Source organism: Phoenix dactylifera, chromosome 17, assembly GCF_009389715.1.
Source record: "Phoenix dactylifera cultivar Barhee BC4 chromosome 17, palm_55x_up_171113_PBpolish2nd_filt_p, whole genome shotgun sequence".
Lineage (NCBI taxonomy): Eukaryota > Viridiplantae > Streptophyta > Magnoliopsida > Arecales > Arecaceae > Phoenix > Phoenix dactylifera.
Genome location: NC_052408.1, coordinates 1,723,919 through 1,743,917, shown reverse-complemented (window position 1 = coordinate 1,743,917; position 19,999 = coordinate 1,723,919). Strand labels below are relative to the sequence as shown.

The 19,999-nt window shown below is 38.4% G+C and overlaps 3 protein-coding genes across 5 annotated transcripts in view; 2 read left to right on the top strand and 1 right to left on the bottom strand.

Annotated features, from left to right (window-relative positions):
• LOC103721651 (secretory carrier-associated membrane protein 4-like) overlaps positions 1 to 6,066 on the top strand; it is a 69,052-nt gene extending 62,986 nt beyond the window's left edge. For both annotated transcript variants that reach the window (XM_039114702.1, XM_039114703.1), the window contains exons 10-12: positions 4,242 to 4,290; positions 4,651 to 4,716; positions 5,650 to 6,066. In XM_039114702.1, the coding sequence (XP_038970630.1) occupies positions 4,242 to 4,290; positions 4,651 to 4,716; positions 5,650 to 5,682 (148 nt within the window). In that variant the 3' untranslated portion in view covers positions 5,683 to 6,066. The remainder of the gene's footprint in view (positions 1 to 4,241; positions 4,291 to 4,650; positions 4,717 to 5,649) is intronic.
• A 160-nt stretch (positions 6,067 to 6,226) lies between these two features.
• On the top strand, positions 6,227 to 10,258 carry LOC103723861 (phosphoribulokinase, chloroplastic-like). Of its 2 annotated transcripts, XM_039114701.1 has the most exons (6): positions 6,227 to 6,876; positions 7,389 to 7,895; positions 8,684 to 8,768; positions 8,861 to 8,945; positions 9,343 to 9,587; positions 9,734 to 10,258. In XM_039114701.1, exons 1-6 carry the CDS (start codon positions 6,833 to 6,835, stop codon positions 9,986 to 9,988), a joined length of 1,221 nt encoding a protein of 406 aa, XP_038970629.1. In that variant the 5' UTR covers positions 6,227 to 6,832; the 3' UTR covers positions 9,989 to 10,258. The 2 variants fall into 2 exon arrangements, with proteins under 2 accessions (XP_038970629.1, XP_008813156.2); XM_008814934.4 differs by having other exon boundaries at positions 6,227 to 7,895.
• A 1,054-nt stretch (positions 10,259 to 11,312) lies between these two features.
• LOC103723866 (choline-phosphate cytidylyltransferase 2-like) lies at positions 11,313 to 17,736 on the bottom strand. Its single transcript, XM_008814939.4, has 8 exons — positions 17,363 to 17,736; positions 14,733 to 14,846; positions 13,797 to 13,892; positions 13,303 to 13,345; positions 13,058 to 13,213; positions 12,837 to 12,905; positions 11,889 to 11,999; positions 11,313 to 11,704 (listed from the first exon to the last, which is right to left on the bottom strand). Exons 1-8 carry the CDS (start codon positions 17,626 to 17,628, stop codon positions 11,648 to 11,650), a joined length of 912 nt encoding a protein of 303 aa, XP_008813161.2. The 5' UTR covers positions 17,629 to 17,736; the 3' UTR covers positions 11,313 to 11,647.
• Between the last annotated feature and the right edge of the window lie 2,263 nt (positions 17,737 to 19,999).

Here is a 19,999-nt window from a genome sequence, read left to right as displayed (position 1 = left end):
AAGGGGTAACCAAGTTGAAACAACACTTAGGTGGTGTCGCTCCGACGTATCTATGTGTTGCAAATACCCACGAAAGGTTTGACAGCTGATGAAGAAGCACCTCACTAATTTCAAAGTAACGAAGGAGAAGGCTGCCAAGAAGAAGACGGAGGTGGAACACCAAGTGACAGAGCCACCTTTCTATCACTCTAGGAAGTCAGAGGAGGTATCCGTTCCAGATGACGAGCAGGCACAGATTTAGGCTGCCATGCAGGGAAGCCTGGATGATCAATGACAGCAGCAGAAGGTGGCCAGACATAGGGTTTGATTTGGGCTCTCATACTACGAGTCGGGCTCCAGTTCTGGGAGTAGCAGAGCAGATCCAGAGTTCAAAAGAACCTTCTCAATCAAAGAGGCCGTCAGTAGAGGCGGTAGCCGGATTGCTTCTATGCTAGGAGCTTTTGGTAGAAAAAAGTCATCCAGAGAGATTCGACCAAGAGCAATAATCCATGATTTAGATCCACATACCTTTTTTTAATAAAGATTCAAAGCAGTAGAGGGTTGACTCAATGCTGAAGAAGGATAAAAAAAAGAATACATAGCAAGCTATTGGATACTGATTTCACTTTAACCATATCCCAATGAATGTGGCAGACAATACGTACTACATGTCTGTTATTTCCGCCATACAAGCTGTCGGTCCCGATGTAGATCCTCCAGGCCCGATTAACATCTATGGTGAGCTTCTTGGTAGCAATAAAGAAGAGTTAGAGAAATGATTTGCCTTCTACAAGAGCAAGTGGCCCACATATGGAGTGACTGTGATGTATGCTGGTTGGACCGGTCCTACCAGGTGGAGCATCATTAACATTTTGACATACTGTGATATGAAGACTTTCTTCCACAAGTCGGTTGATGTTTCTGATCAGGTGCACGGCTCCACGTACATCCTTAAACTTATGGAGGAGGTAATTAATCGGGTAGGAGAGGAGAATATCATGCAGGTCATCACTGATAATGGATCACAATATAAGGCTGCCGGGAGGATCTTAATGGAGCGACGACTATATATTTTCTGCACTTCATGTGCTGCACATTGTATCGACCTCATGTTGATGGACATTGCGAAGATCCATTGGGTGCAGCATACAGTGGAGATAGCCCAAACTATCACTAAGTATATTTATAACCATATTTGGATCCTTTCACTGATGAGGAGGTTTGCAGGAAGAGATTTTTTGAGACTAGGAGTCACACGGTTTGCTATGAATTACGTTGCACTTGATAGCCTTTTTGAGAAGAAACTTGCCCTATGTTAGATGTTTTTCAGTCTCAAGTGGCACAAAAATAGATATGCCCAACACAGCACTAAAGGGAGTAGGGTCGAAAACTTGATGATAAGGCAGATATTCTAGTAGTGGGCCACTACAATAGTGAAGACTATCAAACCATTATATAAAGTACTTCGGATCGTGGATAGCGAGAGGTACCCCTAGATGGGCTTTCTGTATCACATGATGGAAAGGACAAAGGCTCAGATCATAGAGCCAGATCCAGTCCATGCCCAAGAGTACATCGACATCATTAAGCGGCGGTGAGACTACCAAATGGATAGAAACTTGCATCTAATAGCTAAGCAAGAACATTAAAAATTAGATTGCTCTTGTACTTGTATAATTTTATTAAAACGGTCTTCTTTATGTGCAGCATACTACTTGAACCCCTGGTTCTAGTGCAACGTAGCTGAAATTGGTATGGATGACGAACTTTTGGCGGCTCTGCGTAATGTCATTTGCAAGATGGAGTTTGATCCAGAAGTCACAGGCCTATGTCTAGAAGAGGTAACTTAACTTAAGTGGCATATGAAAGTTAATCGGTATTTTCTATTATTAACATAGTACAACACGGTTCTTTTTTATATACCAAATTATTTAGAAGACAGCAATAGCTTTGGACAATAAGTAGCTGTCGTGAGTAAGATAAGTATAAATTCAGATATGTTACACATCAGGAGAATGTTCACCTGGCATTAGATAGTTACTAATATGATACTATCTTATATCTATTTTTATTCAATATTTTTGCAGCTGAATGGTGGATTCATTTTGGATTATCTGCGAAAAATCTTAAATGGGTAGCTATCCGAATTCTCTCTCAGATGGTCTCCTCGAATGGTTGTGAGCCCAACTGCTCCACCTTCGCCCTCATCTACAGCAAGCAGAGAAACCGTTTGATACAGAAGTGCCTCAACGATTTTGTATATGTCCATTACAATCTGAGGTTAAGGTTGAGGCTAAAGTGCATTCAGAAGAAAGTGGAGCTCAAGTATGCAGATTTGATTCATAGTGCTTTCATTGATGATGACGATAATCTTATGATCGGATGGCCTGTGATCCAGCAGCAGGATCGTCTTTACGACCGGCCAGTTTCATAGCCAATGAGGCTAAGGTTGATGCGGGACAACGGGCCGAGCGCAATATTCCATACATTTTTATAGCTAATCAACCACTGCCGCAGGGGAGCCAGTCGCCACATGACTTCTTGTCCGAGACATCCTCTTAGAGATATGATTGAGAGATGCTCGAATGAGGCCACTATGCTATTCGGTCGACTCGGCCAAGAGGGCGACATAGACAGACAGAGAGGGGCACGAAAGGTAAGAAGGCAATTGCTAGCAGACTAAAAAAGAAAAATAAAAGGCACTGCAGCCCCAATGAAGAATGTCGAGAAGTCCTGGAGCAACAACGATGACAGTTCTGGTGGTCATGGATCTGCTGGCCATGGAGGGAGTGGAGGATAAGAGACCATTGTTTATGAGATACAGCCACACCAGTGAGTTTCAGTTTACGCATGCTACACAGGATAGAGACCATGGTGGACGACATGTTAACACCCGCAAGGATACTATTGCATATAAGAGACAGGCTTCTCAAGATCATTCAGGAGGACACGATGCAGCTGCAAATGACCTTGCACGTGAAGTAGGATCCATAGACATATCAGGTTCTGAGTCGTATATTGGATCCTATTATCTGCAGGCACATGCAGTCTATGACCCATACGGATACGGATACGAATATGGTGTATCTGAGGCATTTTTTGGTGGTTACTACCCTATGCAGCCTAGAGCATCTCATGGGTCGGATTTTGTTGTCGGTATATTCGAATAAGCCCCTCCACAGCCATATTATCGGCTAGAAGATACCTCTCAAAGCTAGAGCTTCAGCAAGAGATCCGATAGTGCTTATGACCCGACGCACGTTTCTTATGGGATGAACGTACAAGACTACAATACTGCTTGATTAGAGAGGTGGGTTGATGTACCTCCTAATTATGCTGATGATCCGGATATCTACGAGAGGCATCGCCACTCAACCCGATTTTAGATATCATTATGTATGCTTGTTGGACATTAAAAGTATGTAATTGATTGTATCTTGATTTGAGGATATTTTATGTTGTTCATTTTATGATTTGTATCATTTTAAAGCAATAAGATAAATCATCTAGCTTAAACTGGGATTATAGAAACATCAAGAAATATCAAAAAAATATCAAATTAGACTTAAATTCATAGAAAAAGTTTGAAAAGAGAGAGAGCTCCAAAAAAAAAATTAGGGTATGCTAGTGCGTGAACCTGCACCAACCGATAGAATTTTATTTCATACACAATGACAACCATCTGTTAAATACTAAGTTTTAGTTGTGTACGAAAAAATTACTAAGTTTTAGTTCATCAATGGTGACAATTCAGATGCATCTGGAAAGAATGAATGGATAGATGGGTGGAATGTTACTTACAGTGTTTATTTATATATGTGCCTCACATGAATGTTTAGAATGTTATTTCATGCACAAGATATGTGCCTTAAATGTATGTGTGGAATCTTATTTCATGCACGACGACAACCATCTGTTTGTTGAAATCTGAATTTGTGGGTCATCAGTTATCAGGAGTCTCTAGTATTGGCTATGGCTATCACAACTAGGCTAATTTAAATAGGATTCCTTTCTCTTCTTCATATGATATCTGAAGTCACTATGTTAAAATAGCCTAATATTTGAAAATCTAGAAGAATCTTGAGGATGCCAATCATTTCACTATAGCCTAGGATTTTTTTATGGTTGCAACTACACTTTTCGACTTGCATTGATTTTTTTATTTTATATGCTTGTACACCTTGTTCATCTTTCATCTATTAACAGATCTTATGCTATCATTCTCAAAATGTTTAATGCTGTTTTTCTTTTCCTGCAATCAGGGGTATCCTTGCAGCAATTGATACATTCTCAGATCATGTACTGGTGGGGGTAAGTCAATGTTACTGATTATTAAAATATATTATGTTTCATGATCATTACCATTTAACTTAGGAAACTTACTGTTGTAGTATGCTTGAGAATATTGGATTAAATTGTACTATCGTTTACTATCACTTTGTTCAGTGTACCTTAAGGCCTTGCAGTTGTGGTTCATTATATGAGGATTAATGTTGTTTATTTTTTCTTTCATCCTTAATTTCATTATTACTCTAGGTCAAAAGAGTAATTAGAGGCAAGAAATCCCTTATTATCTTTTTCTTGTTTCTTGAGTGTGCTTGCTAAACGTTCTCTTTCTTATAAATAATTCATCTTTTAAACAGTTGTTAATTCTTCTGATCATGGATGCAGATTTTCTACCTGATTGGGTTTGGATTCTTCTGCTTAGAAACACTTATTAGCCTGTGGGTCCTTCAGGTTTGTGCGAGAACCTCCCTTATTCTGTTATTGCAAGCACACAGATCTGTGCATGAACATGGGTACAGTTTTCCTTCTAAATGCCTGATCGTTAGCCTGCTTATTCAACTGATGTGCTTATGAGCCTTTACATAGAACATACAAATTACTTTTGTTGTTGCAGAAAAGGACACTTTTCAGTTAAGGGACAAATTTGATAAATATCTTTTTTAGCATCTAGGTAGAGATTTTTGGGGTGAAGATGGAAACCGCGTAATTCATGTGAAGAGAAGCCTCTCTAGGGAAAGACCTTTTTTTTTTTTTTTTGGTGAAAATCTAGGGAAAGACCTTCAAGAGGATGGAAGAACTTGACTTTATAGCTTTTCCCCAAATTCTTGGCAACATGCTTATATCATATTGGAGAGTAAGGGTGTTCTTGGAATTTTATGCAACAAATATGTCATATGTGTACATAAGTTGACATTTAAGAAATCAGCAATTTTTTTAAAGGAAAAACACAAAAATTGTTTTCTTGATTTCTGAAAAATCATTCTCCAAAAGTAATGAAATGCAATAATATCTTTCTTTGTATATGCTGAGGTGTGTATGGAACTATTCTAAAGAAATATTTTATGAAAATAATAATTTACATTTTTTTCTTAATTTTCAAATTGTTTTCCCTAGTCTGTGGATTTCATGTAATTTGAACAAGTTTCAAGAAATTTGCTTAAGTTGTGTAGATCAAATTACTAATATAGAGAAATGGTTGGAAAAACCAGAAAGACCTTTTCCTTAAATGGTTGAAGCTTTCAGATCATCTCAGAATTTGCAAAAAGGATGCTTATTGCCAGCCACACACCACAATAGCTTCGTGCACATATAATATATTCATTAATTTTTAATATTTTTTCTCTTCTTTTCTATGGTTACCTGTCAAAATACTTCTGGTTGCAGAAAGTCTACATGCACTTCAGAGGGCACAAGTGAAGATGTGATGGAAAAAAGAAGTTCAGAAACTTCTAGAATAAACTTTGGACCATGCAAATTTCGACTCCTGCCGCTTTACTCTACCTTGACCCATATACTTCTTGTTGCCATTTCTCCTTTTTTCGCTGCAACCTGTTCCCGATCTGAATGTGTTGATGAGCGATGCATATCTTCCAACATGCGAGAGGATTGCTGGCTCTGATTTTGATGCTCTTTCCCAGCTGTGCATAAGAAGTTAACGCATTGTACTTTATAGGTCATACAATCTCATCTTATTCTATTGCTATTGGCTTCGCAGCATCTACTCTAAACTAAAATTTGCTGCACAGTGAATGTTTTTGTTTATTACATTGAAGTGTTTGAGAAAGCATTGCATCATTTCCAGCTGATACGATTTCTTTCTGGTTTATGGTATGGAATAATAATGCTGCAACAGTCAGTTGTTTATGTTAGGGTCAAATGCCTGTGGACTAAATGTGTTCATAGTAGTGACCATTTGGTGATTGTTTCTCTTGGATTTACTTCGAGGAAGAGGCAAAACGATGCACGCAAGCGTAGGTGCTCATACAGTGCACTTTTTTTCTCTCTTTTTGATGACTACAGAATGCCTCCATCTTCGTGCACTCTCATTTATATTAACAGCATAAATTAGCAGTATATATCCACCAAATATTCTATATTTGGCGACATAGAACTGAATATACATTATAGTTCATGCGTATAAAGAAATTAACAGTATATATCTAACCTATGTTTTCCCTGTGGAAGTATTTTAAGATTGTTAGATATCTTAAGACGGATGGTATAAAAGTTCATTTTGAGCACAAGCCTCCAGATAGTTTTTAGAATTTCATTTTTAACTTAGTGGTAATCTGGGAGTTCTTCTTAGCCCATTGATATTTTCCAAGCATGTAATTGGAGGCTGGGAGCACAAAAAAGGTTCTAAGCCAAGGTGCTACCTAATTCTCTTTTCCAGGTTTGTGATGTTTCCATCTAGTTTCCTGCAATATCAACAAAGCAACGTTCCAAGTCCAACTTGTCATGCTAGGTTTAGAACAGCATATTCTATCTAATTGGTTCATACCCCCCCCCCCCTAGCTTTTGCACCAGGTTTCGGGAGATCCTGTGGCTGCCCACAGCACACCGAGAGATGAGCATCCCTTTGGCTCCCCATCCTCTCACCCCCTCTTCGCTGTAAGTCAGCAGTCTTTTCTGTGGCGCACTGGCATGACCATATGGGGACCATAGAATATCCCCCAAATAACCTTCTTAAAGTCTTTTATACACTCATATTTAGGTCAGAAAGACCATGCTCCCTCACCAACCTTGCTGTCCCCAGGCTTTCAACCACATGTCACCAGTCCCCACCCTTCCAGGTCCCAGCTTCAAAAACTCCCCAGTCCCCACTTTATGGTCCAAAACAAGGGGCATCAGCAGACCAAGTATTTATACGGAAGAAAAAGCCCATGATGGGGAGAGGAATGAGACACAGACTCCAAGGGAAACCGACTTTCAGCTGACAAAGCAATAGTAAAAGAAATATATATGGAGTCCACGCCACCGCATTTTAGTCCCTTCTTTCCCCTATAAGAACCCAGTTCAAGCAGAATAACCAACCTAAACCCAGCCAAGATGACAACTTTAACACTTTGCACCCCCTCTTCTTCTTCTTCGTCTTCTTCCCATCTGTCATGTTGCATCTCCAGTTCAACTACGGAAGATGTTCGTTTGGGATCCCCTCTTCTTCGGAGGCAGTTCGTCTTCTACACCAATTGGAGGAAAGGCAGGAGAGGAAGAGGAGCGAGCTGTGGGATCTCATGCTCGGCTGAGGCCAGGACTGTGGTGATTGGTTTGGCAGCAGACTCAGGATGTGGGAAGAGCACCTTCATGAGGAGGCTAACCAGTGTGTTTGGAGGTGCAGCAGAGCCACCAAGAGGAGGAAACCCAGAGTCCAACACTCTTCTCAGTGACACCACCACTGTGATATGCCTTGACGACTACCACCTTTTGGATAGGGAAGGGAGGAAGGAGGAAGGGGTGACCGCACTGGATCCAAGGGCCAACAACTTCGACCTCATGTACGAGCAAGTGAAGGCCCTCAAAGCAGGGGTGGCTGTGGAGAAGCCCATCTACAACCATGTCACCGGCCTGCTGGACCCCCCCGAGCTCATCCTGCCACCAAACCTCCTCTTCATTGAAGGGTTGCATCCAATGTGAGTTCTTTATCTTGTTCTGAAAGTGATAGGATATGAGGATTTTCTAGTGGCATGTTTGGTCGTGTTTCTGAAGTCCTGATGCGATTGGTTATGATTTTATTATGATCATTTTACTTATTCTGTACTTTTATCAACTCTAAGTTAATCATGCATGCATTCCTGTTGTTATTTATCTTTTCCTCTCTATTTTTTGAAAGAAAGGGAGGTTAAGAGCACCTAAATTCTTTCAGATAATGTAAGAAAGATTGCAAAGATAAGAAATAACTAGAGAAAGAAAAAAGAGGTGAAAATAAAAGAAAGAGACACAAATTATAATATATAGCTAAGAGGAAGAGAGGGGAGGAGAGAAGCTCTTGCTGCTATTTATCTTTACTGCTCTTATACTGATATTGTTTTTTGCTGATTGCTCTCAAGTTTCAACAAGATTTGAGTTTTTCTGATATCTTCCTTTATGATATGCCATTTTAGTGGTAATAGAAGTAATGCAGAACCATCATGATCCTTTGGAATCAATGCATTATTTTACCAAAATATTTCTATTGTTTATTATTATCGCATCAATTTGATGATGTACTGGAACATTTAGTGTTTCAGCAACAACAGCTAGATATTTTGGGTGATAAAAATTAGAGGAATAGATCAGACTTTCAATACTTTGTTATATATCAGTTATATCATATAAAACAGTAGCTTAAGAGTTTAATCCTTCCTTGGGAAATGAAACTGAGCCTGATGAAGCTTATTTTGTGATGGATTGGATTGATGATATATTTGCCCACTTTCAGGTTTGACCCTCGTGTAAGGGATCTCCTGGATTTCAGTATCTACTTGGATATAAGTGATGAAGTGAAGTTTGCATGGAAAACTCAGGTCAGTGAACTCTATTCCTGTCGGACATCTGCATATAAATGTATCCACATCTATCTGTTTTCTGAGGCCTGATGTTGTCTTGTGCCTTGCAGCGTGATGTGGAAGAACGTGGGCACAGCCTCGAAAGCATCCAAGCTAGCATTGAAGCTCGAAAGCCCGACTTCGATGCTTATGTTGGTATGTCACTTTGCCACAGCTTGGCAGGGCACTAATTTGTTCATATAATGTAGAGCATTGTCCTTAGTGATGATTGTTATATATGGTAATCTACTTCTATATCTAGCAAATGCTTCATAAATGAACCAACCTAACAAACAAAGCATCCGATCGATAAGTCGAATAATGCACAAAACATACTGGACTCAATATATACTCTTCATGTGCAATGTTTTTTGATACCTTTTTGAGAAAAAAAAAAAAAGAGGGAGAGAAGGGAGGGGGGGAGGGTGAGCTGCACCTGGGTTATTGAAATAATGGGACAATTAGATATGTTGAGTCTCATGTTCTTCAGATATCAGAATATCCGTTCTTTCTTCATCACTCTTGGATTGCTGACAGCTTGTACCCTTGGCAGACCCGCAGAAGCAATATGCTGATGTCGTAATCGAAGTTTTGCCGACACAATTAATTCCTGGTGACAATGAAAGGAAGGTGCTGAGAGTTCGAATGGTGATGAAAGAAGGGGTGAAGTACTTCAATCCAGTTTATCTCTTCGACGAAGGTTCCTCTGTTTCATGGATACCCTGCGGGAGGAAACTAAGCTGCTCATACCCTGGAATCAAATTCTTCTATGGTCCAGATACTTACTTCTCTCATGAGGTAGCTCTCAAAGTTAGAAATCCTACTCTGTCTCATTCTCCTTTCATCATTCAGAAAACACTGTTGCTTTTCAAATTGTTGATCAAATATGCTGTAGGTAATCTAGAAATTGAGTTTCCTAGTCTGACTCGCCTCTCTTCATTCAGGTCTCGGCGTTGGAGATGGACGGGCAGTTTGACAGATTAGATGAGCTGATGTATGTGGAGAGCCACCTAAACAACCTCTCAACTAAATACTATGGAGAGGCAACGGAGCAGATGTTGAAGCATGGCGACTTCCCTGGTAGCAACAATGGGACAGGCCTCTTTCAAACCATTATTGGCTTGAAGATAAGGGAGCTCTATGAGTGCATCGTTGCTGAGAAGTCAGTCACTCCTTTGGAAGCAGCAAAAGTTTTTTAATCCACTAGTACAAAATTACCTAGAGTTTTTTTCTCTTGGGCTTCATTTGATGTTCGGGCTCCTTAAAGAGAACATGATGACTTGTATTCAATGTAATTTACTTTGTGATTTGTATAGCATGGAAGCAGTGGTGTAAGAATGTAACAAATTTTAGTTTAATGTCCATTGATAATGGGGTGATCAGAACCCCTTGAATGAAAATAATAAATTTTGATATCACATGCCCCGTGTTGGAAGCTGAAATCGTTTCGCTTTAGCTGTCATTCATGGTCCTTAAAACAAGTTTCAAAGGAGTAAATAGGGTTTTCAATAACAGAGAGGCCTGTACAACTTAAAAGGCTGAAAGAAATTAACATGAAGCCTTATTTCTTTGGCATGCTTGCAATGGTAGTTGCCACTTATCATTCTCAGAAAATTGATCATTCCCTTCCTCGCATCCTTTTCCAATGCCTCTCTCTAGCACAAAACCTATCTTTTTATTAGTATATTTTCTCGTAATCTTTTGTCGGTATTTACTCTTTTCTTTGAGTAATATATATGGACCTACACAACATTGCAATTGACAATAGGCCTATACTGCCTACAAGATCATAGGTTGGTTACAGGATTAATTAAAAGAGAATGGGACCATGGGTAGGTTTTAAAAAAATTGTCTTGCCCTTTTCCCATGCTTGCTCTTTCAATTGAAATAACGTCAACTTTTTTCAGAAGAGTCCAATTTTTCATTCTTTTCTCAGGTCTGCTTTAAGACAAACCATTAAGGATATCGACCGATAGATTATTACACTTATGATGATGGAAACCTGCTGAGACGGCAAGATTGCTCGAAACCATCCTGCACGGCAGAAGATTGCTCGAAACCATCCTGCTGAGCTCAGTTTATCAGCAACAGTTTACAAAAACACCAAGAACCAACGTTAGCTAACTTAGGGATGATGCAGAAGTGGGAAGGGAAAAGCCGAGAAGCCTGTTTTCTAAAGGAATAAATTGTCCAGAATCCTGCATATTTTTTTATAGAATATGTGATCTTACAGTGGTTCATAATTCCATGGAAAGTTTTGACTACTGAAGCCCTGAATAGTTGTCCAGGGCTTGTTTTCTGTAGTCTTATCCCACAAAAATGGGGTCAGCAACTGGCCACAGAAAATCTTCAGGGCACCAGAAAATGTCAATTCGACATCAACCCTCCAAAGAATTTTGCCAACATTCCAAGCTTGAGGGGGGATAGAACCAATAAAAATATCGATCCATGATAAGCATCACACTGAACAGGCACACAGGAAAAAAAAAAAAAAAGTGGCCATAACACAAACCAATAAAAAAAAGAAAATAAAATAATCAACAATGCATTATTTTCTGCTTGGATGAACATGTGAGATAAGTCATCTATCCTACTGCTTTAGCAGTGGTAGCACACCAAGGCAATGGATGGAATTGGCAACAACAGCAGCACCAGCTGCTCCATTATTTGATGGATGATGCTGATCCCACCTGACAGGCTGATATTGCAGGGGGATAGAACAACGTATAAAAAGAAAACGAGAACAAAAAATAGCCACCACACTACCCACATCTCAGTTCTCTAACTTTTCCTGTGGGTAAGGATTAATTTCAAAGAGAACCTCTTGAGGCTATTGATTCTTCCAGAAGGCTAGTCCTTTATTTGCTTGACTGCCTCTTCAATCCCTCCTGAATCCGATCTTTAATTGCAGTTTCCTGTCAATGAAATACCAGAATCCACTGCTGAATTTTATCAGGAAAATGAACAGATGGTCGGCTATCTATATCTGGCTCATAGATTAAAAATGATAGAGAATGGGTAACAAGTTTCTGCTTTTAAATTAATATAGATTTCTCAACAGTGCTTAAGACATTATGGGCATGAACTCCAATGACTTACCATAATGTGACACCCTTCCTCAAACTTCTCGAGAAAGCCTGCAACCCAGCGGTCTGCATTTTCCACCCACTCACTGTGATGCGTCCCCGCTGTCTTTGCCACTGTATGTAACTGCATGATGAAGTTTCATAAGAATGGTCATGAACTCCACATTTTGAAATAATCCTCCGAATAAGAATAAGAACTATAGGAGCAACTATCTAGTACACAAGACAAAAAGAAAATGGTTATTTTCCAATACCTACTCTGAAATACCACCTACCTTATTGCTGCTAGGGAAGCAACCTTATTGACTATATTGAAGCCTAAAGTCATGTCGCCGGAAGGATATAAGATATAAAGAGAAAAGAGATGGCATTTGCATTATTTGTAGTACAGGACAGAACTTTGATCAAAAAAGATACTCTTGTGAGAAGGAACTTCAAATGGATCTAATACAAAATTGTTGCAGAAAAGGATCTCAAGGATCAAAATTTATGGTATACATTAGGTTTTTTGAGAGGATCTTTTATAAAAGAATATACTTAATTTAGGTTTTCTGGAATATTCATGCAGATAAGAAACTTTTTGCAGTTGTAGTATCAAGAACAGAAGAGTTTACAAAAACCTTGTAGATGACAGGTTTCTGCATCGCAATATATTGAAAAATTAAGTGGAAGCACTAAGTAGATAAGAATCAAAAGACGGATATCTTTGCAGGGATAAACACAGTAAAAATAACATCATTCCTATCGCATACTTAGCCAGCATGATAAACACAGTAAGATAGTTTTGATTATGTATGTACTATGTTATTCATATCACGTCACATTAGCCAGCATGATAAACAATTTTAGCTGACAAAAAATTAATAACCCAGTAATCATAAATATTGGTGCCATTGACTATCACAAACAAATAACATGCATCTAACAACTCTAACATAACATCTACAACATTCTTGCCTACCTTTTCCTGATGTTCCTTCACTTTCTCGCGCAATTTTGTTATTCCCATGTTCACTAGCAATTGCTTCTCCTGATAGCAACAAACAAAAGTGATTTGACTCAAAATATGCAAGTGAAACTTAGGTGGAAAAGATGAGGATAAAAGATATCTGCAACAATGTTGAATAGCTAAGCCTCTAACTTGTTACTGGAAAGTAAACATGTAAGCCTAAATATCCATGCCTTCACATAGCTCACACCGAGGTCCTTCCTTGTGTATCCACGAGCTAAATTTCGCATCACATATTCATTGTAGTCTTTAACAATCCTCATGATTATATCTGATGTTGAAATGCCATCTGTACGCTTTGTTTCTTTAAATTTTCCAATTGCTTTGACCTGCATGCAACATCATTTTGAGCAACCCATGAAAGAGAAGGAATAATCAAACCAATCGTATTCTAGAAGTTTCAGAATGAGAAACTAACAAACTCATAGACATCTTTACCAGCTCCACTAGCATCAGCATATCTACAAAGGCCATGGTAAAAGAAAGATGAGTAGGAAAATAATAAAACACAAAGCTCCAGATAAAGGAAGCCAATGCACAACAAAGACTTTTGTAGGTATATAGAGCACAAATCATCTTTTATCCTGTAGGTGGAGACAAGGAGGCTTGATCATGAATAACCTTATGAAATGACGGTGCCCATAGTTCTGTCATGATTTGACAAGTCTAATCTTCTGCTAGTAATTAAGTTTTAGATGGCCAAAAATGCTTAGGCAACATTGACAATTTGATTGGTTCTAGTGATATGAAAATATTCAATATCCAGTTAAGGTGAATCAAGGTTCTGGCCTGGTCACTGCATGATGTATTGGCAAGTGGAACCAAGTCTATAAGCCACCAATGTAAGCAATTAGAAGCAATCAGGAGTTATAGTAATAAAACTTCGAATAAATTTGTGCTACTTGATCTTACGGTAGGGAGTCATGAGCCACATAGTCTATTTTGTGCTTGTCAATGAACTCTTGGGTAATGACCCATGGAGCATCAGGAATAACTTCATCAACCCACCTATCATAAGAATGAAACAATCTTAGCAGCAAAAACAAAGATAAGCAATAGAAAGTTTAGTACAACAGAACAAACATAAAATAAACTCTCCATTTTTGCATATTAACTGATGAATGTCTGAAAAGCTAGGCCTGCAAATAATAACAGAAAGCCACATCTCTTCAAATCATAACTCAGTACCATGATCCACCTTCTTCTTCAGTCCCCTCTTCCTCTTTTGCAGTTCTTCGATTTTTTTACAAGATTTCATATTCTGCATAATAGCTTTGGACTTCAGTGCACATGCAAAGCCATTTTCAACAATTTGTGTTGTTTGGAATCAAGCTGAGAATAGAGTTTTGGACAATTCTCTATATTCATGTATTGGCAAAAGGCTGTGCTATACATATACAAGGTGGTTATACAACCAGGAGCATACAGCCCAAAGGAAAGTTCTTATCTACAAAATATATACATCTAACAGTTTTATCATGTGCTTTATCCTCTCTTATGGTGCCTTTCCCTGGATACAATTATTATATTCATAATTTACACTTTCCATATATATTAACTCTTGTTGTTTCATAAGTACTTTTCAAATGAAATTACAATGAAACATAATCAATAATACTTAATTTCATGTCAGCTACCAAAAACAAAACATATACAAGTAAACAAATTAGAAATTACAAATAGATCATGTCTGCAAGAAGAAGCAGTGGCACTGCCCAGAGCAAAGAACAGTATAACGTAATGGTTAAAAGGATTAGGAATTCAGCAAGCATATGAGACACCTCTACATTAGTTTCATACCTACACAAATATAACATAAATGTTTGAGCAAACAAGGGCACTACATACTTGCAGTGGCGTAGTGACTCATAACGCTCAGCTTCCGTCATGACAGTTTTTCCTTTGTATCTATGAGTAATTTCATCACTGCAGCACCCAACTAGTAAATAGGCATTAGGGAACCTGAAAGACATTCATTTGTGCCACTTCAGGACAGATACATCCATTGTTTTACATAAAAATCAGATACAAGAATTAAATAAAAGCTATGGGAACTCATAAAAGAGCCAGATTGTACACATGACAGAGGGTGACGTAATATTCAAAATTCAGAAACATAAAATGTTCTGACCATGAGGCTTACAATATAACAAGAATAAGTTAAAGACATGTATACTCAGACAATTCATAAAGTCAAAACATTCATCATGACTCAATAAAGAAGATGCAGCATAAAGATTCGCATAGTCTCACCAGATACCTATTTTTACATAAATTTCATGATATAAACTACACTTCTATCCATAGATATGTTGGTAGCATGTTTTACTTGTGAATTCATGAAGGTTTTTCATACATGTTCTTTAAGTTTGAACTCTCATTTCCTCATTGTGGAATCTGTTTGCATGTTTTGAATAACTCAGATACAAGTCACAGCATTAGACAGCACCTGCATAACAAGAGAGAATATATTCTGAAATTTCCCTAGACATTTTTGATATTTCCTGTCATCCAAAAAGATTTCCAACTTTTACCAATAGAAACAGAATTTCCAAGCCATATTCTTGAACTTCTAATTCAATCAGTTATTAATCAATTTTTGACCATGTCAACTTTGATCTTTCCTCCAAAACCCAAAAATTGAACATGAAGAAACACTTTAACTTGTTAAGAAAGACAATTAAAGATAATATCAAAATATAAGCTCATATAACTGGTGATGTTGCCATCTATAATATGCCATGCAACAAATTTCCTAGAAAAAAGAATAGAGACACTTATGCATTGGTATCAAGGAAAAACCACAGCATCAAATACCTTGTAACTAAAATCCTGAAAAGAAGGGAAAATTATATAGCTATATACACATATACATATATACATGTGCATACGTATATCCGTATATACATATATACATGTACATATGTATATCCGTATATACATATATACATATGTGTATACACAATCACACACATAGGTATATATACATATCCATAGAGCTAGACTTGGCTACACTTGAACAGATCTCTATCAGATTCGATTAAGTCTACATTGGACAATAGAGATCCCACATCGATGATCTAAGCCGTTGGATGTGATTTACCACCTTTAAATAGCTTACATACTAAAAATCATGCGATTTGAAGACCTCTAGCTTATGCATCAAGTGATCAAATATATATATAATTTAATATTATTTAGACTATCCATTTTGGGATCGCTTGATGCACAAGCTAAATGCTCTAAATCACATGATTTTTTGTATCTAAACAACCTAGAGGTAGTAGATTAAATATAACAACTTGGATCATCAACGTAGGACCTCCATCGTCCAATCTTGATCTGGTTGGGTCTGAGTGGAGATCCACTCAAATGTAGCCCAATTTGGCTCTCTCTCTCTCTCCCTCTATATATATAGATATAGATATAGATATAAACTTACTTGATTATCAAAAAATGAAACCCTAATATGCTCAAAATTCTATAAAGTATATCAAAATTTTAGTGCATGTGGCTTTGACCTTGAATTCCATTCAGCCCTCAGCAAAATTTAAAGCACTGATCATAATTGCAAGACATCCATTCAATATCTTTAATTTCTTAAAGCATAGAATCAAAACCATTAAATTACTGTTAGTGGTTAAAAGAAAAAACTATTTTCCAACTCAACAGTCACAGATTATCCACGAAAGATTCCATACACAGTTTCAGCATTTTTCTCCATTCAGTATGTCCTTGATTACTATTTGATGAATACTTTGAATTAACACATGTAATGTTTCTGGTCTTAGTCCTTAAAATAAACAATTCTCTTCTTCACCGGTTTGACCGTACATAACCAAGCACTTTCTTCACCTGAAAGCTCCAAAAATAACAAGAAAAAAAATGAAACAAAAAAATTTTTGTAAGAAGAAATTCGGGTAGCAATCATAACAAACTCATTGTAAGCGGTAATCATAAATGGAGCTGGTCTTCTACATAAACTTATCAAATGATAAAAGTTCTTCTTATAATTGGTGATGTGGACACCTATGACTAATGCTTTGCAGCATTGCCCCAGAAGAGAATATAGAATCTAGGGAGAAAGAAGAATTCTGATCTATGTGTTTAATTAATCGAAAACATCCTCATAACCAATACTCTCTCAACAAGAAAGCCCTCAAAGAAACAAAAATTATCCATCAACAAGTCCTTCAATTCATGGAAGAGCTTTTGGCGATAATCTTTTTTCAATCCTCATAATGCACCTCCAAAAAAATGGAATTCTAATCATTTTCCATCAGAATTTACCACCCTGATCATAAATCCAAGATATTTACTCTATGGTAGATCAAGAAGATCAGATCTTTGGAATCGTTAACCAACTCAACAGCGATTTCCATCATTCCCAGAAATCCGCACCCGGTTCATAAATCAAACACCGAGAGATTGGTATAAAAGTGAAAAGATCGAGAGTTCTTAAGGGTCAGAAAGCTCACATATTCTTGGCCTGCTCGAGGGCGCGAGCGTGGCCGAAGTGGAAGAGATCGTAGATTCCATCGGCGAAGACGCGGACGGGGCGGTCATGGGAATCGGAAGAAGAAGAAGAAGAAGAAGAAGGCTTCTTGGGCGGGGGCGCCGGGGAGGAGGAGGACTCGTACCAGGTGGTGTGGGCCTCCAAGGTGTCGGGCTCCGCCGGCTGGAGGTCGCCGTCGCCGCCGGTGCTGCTCTGGTGGCTCCGAGGTGGTGGGGGCATGATGGCCATCGGATCCCCGCCGTCTGGTCCTGCGGAAAGGTGGGGGTTTGGAGGGTGGGAACCGAGGAGGACAAAGGAGCGGTTTTGGAGGGAAGAGCGAAAGGGAGGGATAGGAGGAGAGAGGAATAAGGGCATGGGAAGAGAGAGAAAGATAGAACTTGGACGTATATACATAGAGTGACATTTGTTTAACGAGAATCGCGGTTGGATTCTTGGAATATGCATGGATGTATGGATGCAAGGAAAATTACATGTACATTTCTCATCTAAAGTGCCTCAATAAGAGTAATGGCTCAGGTTGGGTTAGACTTGAGACAGGTTGACATGTAGGATCTAAATAAAAAACATATTAATCTAAACTTAATCCATTCATCAAATAAATCAAAATTTCAAAATTGAGATACTCTTATTGTCATAAACAAGTAGTATGAACCGATGTGTGACATGTTTAATAAAAGTTTAGATTTTTCAGGTCAATTGTAAAATTTAGAGTCATTCGGCATCACTTTTATTCTTTTATTTTTTAAATAAAAAAATATTTATTTAATTTTAAAATATAGATATATTAGTATAGATAATTATTTAGGTTTTTTTGTATATATGTCTTTCTAAATATTAAAATTTATATGAATACCCTTCCAAAATTGATATTTGCATATATAACCTTATAATAAGACCTGCCGAACTGGGCCGAACCGCCCGGTTCAAGCAATACCAAACCGACCCAGTGCGATGGTCAGAACTGGTCTTTTCGAGCTGGAACCGACTAGTTTGATATCGACTCGGTGTGAACCAGTCAGTTCCCACCGAGCCAAGTCGCATTTGTGGCAATAATGCCACAGTGTCTCGAGTGGCTGTGAGCGCAACTAGTCCACTTTCGTCCTCATCCACAGCAAGTAGAGGAACCGTTTGACACAGAAGCATCTCAACGACCTTGTATATGTTCACTACAATCTGAGGTTGAGGCAAAAGTGCATTCAGAAGAAAGTATAGCTCAAGTATATAGATCTGATCCATGGTGCTTTTATTAATGATGAGGATGATTCTATGATCGGATGGCTGGTGAGCCAGCATCAAAAGCCAAAGCTTGATGAGCCAGTATCGCCTCCACGACTGGCTAGCTTCGTAGCTAGCGAGGCTAGGATCGATGCAGGGCAATGGGTTGAGTGTAATATTCCACGCATTCCTACAACTGATCAGCCATAACCATAAAAGAGCCAGTTACCACATGACTTCTTGTCCGAGACATTCTCTCAAAGATATGATCGAGAAATGGTTAGACGAGACCACTACGCTATCCAGTCGACTCAGTCAGGAAGGCGACATAGCCATGCAGAGAGGGGTACAAAGAGTAAGAAGGCAACTGCCCAGCACATCTAAAAAGAAAAATAAAAGGCACCTGCAACCCCAATGAAGAGTATTGAAGAAAAATGTTGGAGCAGAAACAATGACAATTCTGGTGGTCACGGATCTGCTGGCCATGGATAAGAGACCACTATTGACATAGGTTCTTAAGGAGAGTCTTTTTCAAACGTGGGAGCCAAAAAGAAATTTTGTCTATGGCAATTTTGACACGGATGCTTAAGAAGAGTCTTTTTCAATTAGGAGAGCCAAAAAAAAAAATTCTGTAATAATTTATTTTTGGTTTATGCCTATATAAAGGCATGCTCTATTTTATGTTTTCAAAGAATTTAATTCGAGTTTGAGTGAATTAAGGAATTAAGCCTTTGGCTTGTTTTTCTTCTTTTGGCTGTTATATACCTCTAGGCTTTTTTTTGGATGGTGAGTGTGTTCTTATTCTGTAAGTGGTGATCATTAGAACTCTGTATTTCTAGGGTGGAATCCTTTGGGTAGTGAGTTTTCTTTTTCATCAAACTCTGTTTCTCTTGAGTGGATTTCTTTGGATAGTGAGTTGTTATCTATCCATCCATTGCTCTTATTCTTGAAGATTTTGGGTTTACCACTATTCTCAAATTTATGATTGGTGTTGGAGTATTCGTTGTTGTTTTTCTTCTCTATTTTTTCGGCATCAGATTTGGTATCAGAGCGTCCCAGGTTGTCATGGCTGCTCAAGGTCATGGTTGAAGAGGGCAGAAAGTTGAAGGACCAAACTGCGAGCGAGATCTTCATGATGCTGAGAATGAAGAACTATGGAGGGAAGTGCAGTGGCTTCAACAAAATTTGGCGTGTCTTCAAACTTTAAGACATAATATCCCAAATCATGAATCAGAGGAAGAGGATTCACATGACGAGAAAGAAGAGACGAATCCTTTTTATCAAGATCATAGCCCAATGTCGAATCGTTTCCGAAGGAGTCACGAGTTTCAACGAGAGTTCGAAACCAAAGTTGATATTTCTAATTTTGAAGGAAGAGCGCATC

Coding starts and splice junctions, on each gene's coding strand:
- LOC103723861 (XM_008814934.4), top strand. CDS start 7,315: ATGACAACTTTAACACTTTGCACCCCCTCTTCTTCTTCTTCGTCTTCT. Junction 8,769..8,860: donor AGTTTGCATGGAAAACTCAG/GTCAGTGAACTC, acceptor TGTGCCTTGCAG/CGTGATGTGGAAGAACGTGG. Junction 8,946..9,342: donor CGACTTCGATGCTTATGTTG/GTATGTCACTTT, acceptor TACCCTTGGCAG/ACCCGCAGAAGCAATATGCT.
- LOC103723866 (XM_008814939.4), bottom strand. CDS start 17,628: ATGGCCATCATGCCCCCACCACCTCGGAGCCACCAGAGCAGCACCGGC. Junction 14,847..17,362: donor CTCGAGCAGGCCAAGAATAT/GTGAGCTTTCTG, acceptor AATGTCTTTCAG/GTTCCCTAATGCCTATTTAC. Junction 12,000..12,836: donor TGAAGGAACATCAGGAAAAG/GTAGGCAAGAAT, acceptor TTCATCATGCAG/TTACATACAGTGGCAAAGAC.